Source organism: Cydia strobilella, chromosome 4, assembly GCF_947568885.1.
Source record: "Cydia strobilella chromosome 4, ilCydStro3.1, whole genome shotgun sequence".
Lineage (NCBI taxonomy): Eukaryota > Metazoa > Arthropoda > Insecta > Lepidoptera > Tortricidae > Cydia > Cydia strobilella.
Genome location: NC_086044.1, coordinates 16,561,184 through 16,570,030, shown reverse-complemented (window position 1 = coordinate 16,570,030; position 8,847 = coordinate 16,561,184). Strand labels below are relative to the sequence as shown.

Genomic DNA, 8,847 nt, shown 5'->3' with positions numbered 1-8,847 from the left:
TTAAAATTTTAATAGTGCTCAAGTGCCGGGAAGTTTTGATATTCTCGAAATTAAAAAGGAAATACCATAATTGGCGCTCACGATGCGCAGGCTGCTAGCGATGAAAAAGATCGATGACATTCTGCAAAAAATCATGCGAATTGATTCCGCTAAAGACACGTGGAAGGAACTAGAGCGCATCTATGGAGGTACCTGCTTAAACAAGAGATAATACCTATGCCTGAAATTCTTCAGTTACAAGATGGATCCGAATTATGACATCGTTACTGATGTGATAATTTTAAACAATATCTGGGGCAAACTGTGCACGGAGCTACAGAGTGGGCGTGGCGTAAATATTACACCAAATTCTCCTAATGGACAATTATTCCAAAGAAAATGGATATGTGTAGTATAGAAGAGGAGAGTAAAGAGGAAGAGGAATTTAGAAGAGGAATTTCGATAGTTTTGGAAAATAACACACAAGTAGTTGACTTATTCGCACCAGGTTTAATAAAGTACTGACATAAAGTACTGTCATGAATTACAGACATACGTCAAGGGTTTAAAAATAGAGTTCTAGAAAAGGAACTTAAAACTAAACATAGACAATAAATACGTATCAAAAACTATACAAATACAACCTCAACATGTAGAGTCAGAAGCTGCAAGTGATGGATTCAACCTACTTGATACCCAACTTGGTACTTACACCTGCTTTTTATTAGGTGCTCTATTTTATTAGGTAGGTCTGTTGTATGCAAAATTGAAAGTGAACGTCAGCTGCCGCTCCGTTGGTGGGTTGAGGAATGGCAGCAAATAGTCTATAAAAAAATTTAGTCATCGCCTCCCGCTTCATACTTTGTCAGATGATAGTTTAGATGCTATTGTGAATAAACAAAATCGTCAGCCTGTTGTATCGCGGTGGAAAGACCGTGTTACTCGTTTCGGTGGCTGCCATTCCTCAACCCACCAACGGAACGGAAGCTGACGTTCACGAGGGTTCATCATACATAGCCGTTAACCGCTATACGAGTTTTCGCCCGGGAGGCGATGAGATGACTGACGAAATTTGCGCCTGGCTCGCGGTCTATTAGGAATGTAGGGCGTCATGTCATGAGTCATGACCGAGTGGTGTCATTTTGTCGATATTACGTTATCGATAATATGCAACTTGTATTGCCGCCGCGCGCAATTTAAATAGGTACATAATTATGAAAATAAATATTAACTACTTATGTTTTTGATAAAATAAAAATAAATACCCATTCTTACGCCGATAGGACCCGACAATAGTTATTTGTGCAACAAGAGAGGAAAGTTCGTTTTTCTTGCGAGTGTTTATTTTGAGTCCCGAGAAAGCGAAACATTCTATAATTGAATCACGAGCGAAGCGAGTGATTCTAAGGTAGAATCTTGAGCGTAGCGAGGGACTCAAAAACACGAGATGTAAAATAACTTTGCTCTTGTGTTGCACACATAATTTTTCACCTCAGTAGTGAGAACATATTAAAGGTTAAAATGTATTTCGAATTACACAGAATAAACAGAAAAAAAAGTATTATAATATGTACGATACGATACGATACGATACGGGACGGGACCGGACCGGACCGGACCGTACCGTACCGTACCGGACCGGACCGGACCGGACCGTACCGTACCGTACCGTAAAAAGTATGAAGTTCATGGCCTTCACTAAATTAAAAAGCTACATTGTTTCACTCCCTGGAGTGAGGAAAGTCGCACTTTCCTCACTCCAGGGAGTGAAGAAAGTAGGCTTGTTCGAGCTGCTGAGGTGAAAAAAATATTAGACAAAACAAAAAAAAACCGAAGGTAATAAACACATTAAAAAAATGTTTGCTAATGGCGTACCTATTGCTTAACAATACGACGGTTATGTCAATAGGACAAACGTACAGATGGTGCGTAACAGTAAACTCTACAATAGGGATGTTGACATGAATCGCGAATATATAAAATTTTATGTTTTTACCATAGCAGGGAATATTAGAATGCTGAAATCATACATATTTACACTAATTAAAAGTATTTAAAATAATGCCCAGCTTCACGTGACTGCAAACGCAAATCGGAGCGCGTGACGCCACTGTGTGAGAAACACGCATAGACAAGTTGTAAAAATTAATGAATAAAAATTTTAAATATTAATCTATAAAATTAAAACAGTTCTAAAAAATTGTCAACATCCCTATTGAAATTAGAGTACAATCTAGATTTGGGCTAGTGTAGCTACAAGCAAATTTACACTAGTAGACTGAATCGACAAGACTCGATAAACTTGCATTTTTATCGTTGCGAACACGGAACACTGGTTCCGGGCAAGTGCGGGGTGTGATGCGACGTACGGGCGCGGCGCACACCCTCCCACTTCCTCGACCTCCGAATGCACGAAATTGGCGCGCGGACAGTATGTTCTGTATGTTGTTCTGTGGTCTGTGACGGATTAATCTTACTTTGGCGTTGGACCTGCGCTGCTGATATATCGGTCAGCGTCCAAAAGGTTAATAAATTGACGGTTTTTAGGGTTCCGTAGCCAAATGGTAAAAAAACGGAACCCTTATGGATTCGTCATGTCTGTCTGTCTGTCCGTCCGTCCGTATGTCACAGCCACTTTTTTCCGAAACTATAAGAACTGTACTGTTGAAACTTGGTAAGTATATGTGAACCGCATTAAGTTTTTCACTCAAAAATAGAAAAAAAAACAATAAATTTTGGGGGCTCAGAACTGAAACTCAAAAATTTTTTTTCATCAAACCCATACGTGTGGGGTATCTATGGATAGGTCTTCAAAAATGATATTAAGGTTTCTAATATCATTATTTTCTAAACTCAATAGTTTGCGCGAGAGACACTTCCAAAGTGGTCAAATGTGTGCCCCCCCCCCCCCCCCCCCCTCTAACTTCTAAAACAGGAGAATGATAAACCTAAAAAAATATATATGATGTACATTACCATGCAAATTTTCACCGAAAATTGGTTTGAACGAGATCTAGTAAGTAGTTTTTTTTTAATACGTCATAAATCGTAAACCGCAATTTACCTTTCACTCACGTTTTACATAAAAATACATTGTTTAAATTGTGTAATGTACGGAACCCTCGGTGCGCGAGTCCGACTCGCACTTGGCCGGTTTTTTTTCTAATATAAAACACGAGGTAAAAACCTTATGTTTTAATTAGATATTTCTTGAAATGAGGACGGCGAGTCGGCGACAATAAGCGCCGTTTTCTGATTTCCGTAATATTGATTTTGTAGGTACTAAGAAAAGCCATCTGCTAACGAAATTACATGTTTTTAATACCTAAAACGGATTTTTTGACTCAGGAAAGATTCGGACTCACGTGCGCATAAATAACTCTAATTTCCGTCATTGTTTAGGTACACGTATATTATGAAGGCGACTATCGATCAACGTAGTAGGTATTCCGTAAAAATAAAACACGAATCTCAACGGTACCAACGTCACAAACGTATAATAAAATCATAAGAAACAAGTATAAATCATGAGTAGGTAACAATAACAAGTATTTATATTTTTTACATATCTGTACATACCTACACACACCAGTCTTTTTGTAACTATGTTAACTAAAGAGGGACGGGTAGTCTATCTGGCTGCGAGACACTGTCGCGCCTCATGTGCTAGCCCGGCAGGACCAGGACACCTCTCTCATATTTACAGTACATACTAATACGGTATTTATTATTATTATTATTTCGTTTTAGACAGGCAGCTGATGCTGGTACGTCTAAATCATAGTTCAGCAAATAAACCAAGTTTATATATATATATCACTTTTCCACTAGAGACGAGCGAGAAACGAAACTTCTTAAAAAACTGCAGCTACGCATCCTCTTTTAGAGAACTGATTGAAATCGAAATGTGATCAATAAAAAGTTAATCTTTCACTTGGTAAGTCCAGTTTGGTCGTGAGTGTGTCCGCCCGGCTCAGCTAGGCGGTCTCCGGCGGTGTGGACTTGGCGCGCGCGTAGTGCGACTCCCCCGCGCCCGCGACGACCAGCAGCGCGGCCGCCACGCGCGCCGTCAGCTCCGCTTGGCTCAGCTCGTGCGCCCAAGGCACTCGACCCCACCGAGACAGCTGCAAACAATACTACTTTTCACTTCTCATGCTCGTAAAGGTCGACTTTGTCGTACGTAGACGACATAAAGTTGCTTATTATGTTCTAGAGCATTAAGTAAAGTCATCTATTACGATCCTTATTGACTTGGCATTAAAGTCCAAAATCTGCCATTCAAACTGCCAGCCCTGCCGGGGCGCCCCCGACCGGCGCGGGAGCCCCCGGCTTGCCCCGCGCCTACGACACATGCGAGTACTATTTTCTTTAGTTTTGAATAATATATTGGATATTTTTGAATATATTGGATATTTTTGTATATTTTACTCACAATTGTCCATTTTTATCCTCGACTATATTGGTCCGAGCGCATCCTCGTTATACCAGGGGGGTGTCACTGCGCAGTTTAGGTATATTTGGCCGGCGCACCGCCCGGGCAGGTGTATGGCAGTGGGCTGCCGCTCGCGCAAAATTGAAAATACGCAATGGCTTCGAAACCTAAATTGCGATCTAATATGTATAAGAAATAATGTTCTGATTTACGGATGTCTGAATAAACGGAAGAACAAGGAAGCAGAAAAAACATTTTTTTTAAATTCCGGACTACATTGACCGACATATTTTCAAAGGAATAAGTACTTCTGTGGCATACCTACTTCCGTGAGAATCAGACATACTATCTCCGGCTAAAAATTTTATGTTTACGTTTGTAATTTCTACATATTTATCTTAAAAATAATAAATCAGTAGGTATAGAGGTACAAAAACTTGTCAAGTGACAACCCCGTGCCGACACTCGCAGCTCGGTCATAAAACTGCGGCGCGCAAAGAAGATTCACGGTTCGTGCGCGGTTATAAGTTTCAATTTTGCTTGCAGGCGGCGAATGTAGGTATAATTTTGTACCTAAATCTGGCTATTGTAAAGGAGTGAATTTTCTGTACGGTAGTACTATTAGTTATTCTGTGGTTATACAATGTACTATTTTAGTAGGCACTTGTTACAAACTTTAAACATTTTTTTTTCAATAATTTTCTACTACTAGAATTGTTTGTAATTAAACAGTAACCTGGTACTCCTCCTCGAGGCGGCACAGTAACACTGCTTCTTTCGGCTCCAGATGACGCTCCACGCACGCAATCATCAGTATGGGGGACTTAAGGGCTTCTACGCCGAAATAAATTGCTGCAACAATATTTTATCAATTCAACTCATTTAAGACAATCTACTATCTATACATAGGTACGTTTAGTTCTACCTAGGAAGTGATAGAAGTAGCAAACACAAAAAAAATATTGTCTTTTACAGCCAGTAAAATAAGCCTTTTAAAATCCGTTTGGCTGCTAACTATACAATAGTTTTAGATTTAAACACTGTATCCGCAAGTAGCTCTCAGAGGCTCTTTTACACAAAATTATAATAATAGTTGCCAATGTTTTTTCGCTAGTTACATAGGTCTATGTTATGTTTCATAAGAGCAAAATCTCCTAAGCCATGGCTTAGTCTTCATCATCGTAAGCACAAGTAAGCAAAGATATAAGTACCATTAAGTGCAGGGAAGTCAAATGACAGGAAGTATCGTGCCAGGACTGCCCGGGTCTCTGTAGCAACAGGAGGGACTGCCAAGTCCTTGGATGTCTCTTGGGTCACATTGAATCTCTTTTGGAACCATTCTAGTACTGGAGTCCATTTTTCTGCTTGCAGTGCTCTTAATTCCTCTTCTTCCTATAAAATTACAAGAAAAAGTATTTATTATAGTAGCTGCCGTGCTAGCATCAGGGACCGGACAACCCTTTCCGCGATAAAACCCTTTCAATGGGCAACACTTAAACACGGCTAACACATTGAAAGACTTTCCCTTTTGAACTGCAAGCCCATTCATACCCTTACCTTTGACTAACCCTTACCGAAAAGCTAACCAAAAATAAGGCTAGCTCTTAATAAGGGTTACCCTTATCTTTAAGCGCTTTTTATAAAGGTTTCCCTTTGCGTGAAAGAGACAGGATTAGTATATATCTACGGTAGTGTATGAAAAGGAAAGAAAATACGTGCCTAGTCAGTCTCCGCCGACGATCGCTCGGATTCGAAGTAATGTGTGCTTTATGAACAAGGTAGACGACTTAAATTAGCACGCTTATATGCTAAAAGGGAAGCCCTTTATAAGGCTAACCCTTATAAGCAATATGCAAGGTGTTGGTGAGCGGATGATAAGGGTTTTGTAAGGGTATTTGGGCTACCGATTACTCAAATGTGGTAGCTTTATATAAGGGTTTTTAAAACCAAAACAAAGGGTTTCGTCTGGCAAAGGGTATGGTGAGTTAAGCCTTATGCAATACCCTTATAAAACCCCGATAAGGGATAGCGGGCCGGTCCCTGGCTAGCATATGATATGACTGGCTATTGACATGATTGGCATGGGGGTAGTGTATCTCGCGGGCGAGATACTGTCACGCCAATCATGTGCTAGGTCTAATGCAAATAATAATTTCATTATAAAATAATTCAAGTAGTAAGTAGTAATAGAGAGAGACAGTCGCAACTGACAGAATGCAATGGAAGCAGTTGGAGGAGGCTAGGCTATGTCAGAAGACACACAGATCTTCAGTTTTGGAATAAAGGGCTATGTATAGTATGAATAAATAAATAAAATAGAGAGAGGGTACTTAGGATTTTTTATAACAGAATAAATACATACTAAAATATTCACTTGGTAAGAACTTCAATTTAAAAATATTGTACAAAATATTTTAACTTTTTAAGTATGATTGATATAACAAATATAAAATTAATGTACCAGTGCTTGGCACTGCACTATTAGTTGGTATTTTCAATCTTATGAATAAGTTTCTATTTAACCTTTCATATGCTTAGGAGCAGATCTGCTCCATATGTCCAGTTGAATATTCAACTTAAACATGAAGTTGTCACGATTGCTATTTATATGGCAATATTGGCAATTTTTTAACATACAAAAGCTTAACCTTTTCTTTTTTCGTAAAATTATACACAAAATGACTTTACCTCTGAGTGAAACAGGAGTGTGTCTGTAGGTAGAAAGTCAAGTAAATAACTAGCAATGTCATGTAAAGTTAACTTCCCAGGGTTGTCTATGGCTGTATTGCACAAAGCTGTCTGAAATAAAGTAAAAGAGTAATTATTTATGGTGTTATTCATAAACACACTACAAGCCTCAATTACCTATTAGTTGTTTGTCTTTACCTATCATTTCGACATATATTTGTAAGAAATGGTTAAACATAAATTAACTAATTGAGGCTTGCAAAGTTTTATGAATAAGGAGGTTAGTGTATTAGCTGAACTCTCGGTCTATGTTCAAAAATCATTAATGATGCAGGATTAAGATTGAATTGAAATTTCCGATGATGATTGAGTGTCTAAACATCCATGTATAATAAAAGAGGATCCATACTGTTATCAATTATTATTATTATTTATTATTTAAGCTTTGTTTGTTCTACAGTCAGTTTTTTTCTTGTTTTTGTGTTTTTACTTTGGCTTTGTTTTGGGGCTGACTGCAGATCCCAACTGCTGGGTAAAAGCCTCCTCACTTTTTCTCCACTCATTCGTTTCTTCGGGAGGTGTGAGGGTGGTGGTCTAATTCCCCACGAGGACCAGTCGGCTTGGGGAATGTTGTGTTGGTTTTTTTACTTGCTGTTTGATTAATTGCTGTTATCAATACAATTACATAATTTTTAGGTTTATAAACAACTCATTAAGATAAGTAGACTAATATACAAAGCACTCTTTACCAGGTGCATGGTGGGCTGTGTGATGTGTTCGGCCTGCGCATCCCACTCAGCGGCGACGGCGCGCGCCAGCGGCTCGCTGCTCACCGACAGCACGCGGCCGTTCGGCGTCTTTAGCCGCCGGTGGTCCAGCGTCACCTCCCACTTGCTGTCGCTCTGGACGATGCCAGTGTTGCGGTAAAACCTCTTGCGGGTCACTGTAATGTCAAATCATCACATAATAATACAGTCTGAAAAGTGTCATATTAAATTAATTATCAATAGAAATTCGTACTATTTTTGAAACTGATGCAAGTTTATTGTTTAATTATCTATTATCAGTCTAATCTAGATTAGATTATTAGTCATCAAAGAAATATAGTGTAAAAAATAAATATTTAAAAATTCTAACCATAATGTTGACGAGGGAAGAATTCGGTAAGACGTGCTCTAATTAAACTAGAGAATGACTTTGTTGTAAACGCCTGCATTTTAAAAATAACTAATTAATATTTTATATGGAGAAATTATTTCTGTAACTCATTTATAAGAACATTTCGCGTTGGTCTATGTGTTTGACAGTTACCTGACGTTTCTTATGAAACGTTCATTATTCTGAGAAACGTTCCATGTTATGTATTAGGGTATACCACACCATCGCACCGCACCAAGGTCGCAGTGCGATGCACCCATAAGTAAGAGCAAGCAAGCGATATCTCTTTCTCGATCTTACTTATGCCTGCGTCGCACAATGACCTTGGTGCGGTGCGATGGTGTGTTACGATATTATGCGGCTGTCTTTGTTTGTAACATGTATTTTTCTTTGTAGTGCACAATAAAGTATTTTATTATTATTATTATTTGTATCTCTTTGGATATCACGGGCCTATAAATCCCGGTCTTTTGATAGGCTTGCGTGGGGATATAGATCCAACACGTAGAGGCCCCTTGGAGAGCTTTAATGTCATGTAGAACGCCTGCTGGAACCCGTTCACAGGCGCAACAATAGACACCCATGAACCG

The 8,847-nt window shown here is 39.1% G+C and overlaps 1 protein-coding gene across 1 annotated transcript; it reads right to left on the bottom strand.

Annotated features, from left to right (window-relative positions):
* Positions 1-3,450: 3,450 nt before the first annotated feature.
* LOC134740691 (ATP synthase mitochondrial F1 complex assembly factor 2) lies at positions 3,451-8,401 on the bottom strand. The gene is made up of 6 exons (XM_063673252.1): positions 8,237-8,401; positions 7,849-8,042; positions 7,100-7,210; positions 5,623-5,803; positions 5,148-5,263; positions 3,451-4,103 (listed from the first exon to the last, which is right to left on the bottom strand). Exons 1-6 carry the CDS (start codon positions 8,313-8,315, stop codon positions 3,957-3,959), a joined length of 828 nt encoding a protein of 275 aa, XP_063529322.1. The 5' UTR covers positions 8,316-8,401; the 3' UTR covers positions 3,451-3,956.
* Between the last annotated feature and the right edge of the window lie 446 nt (positions 8,402-8,847).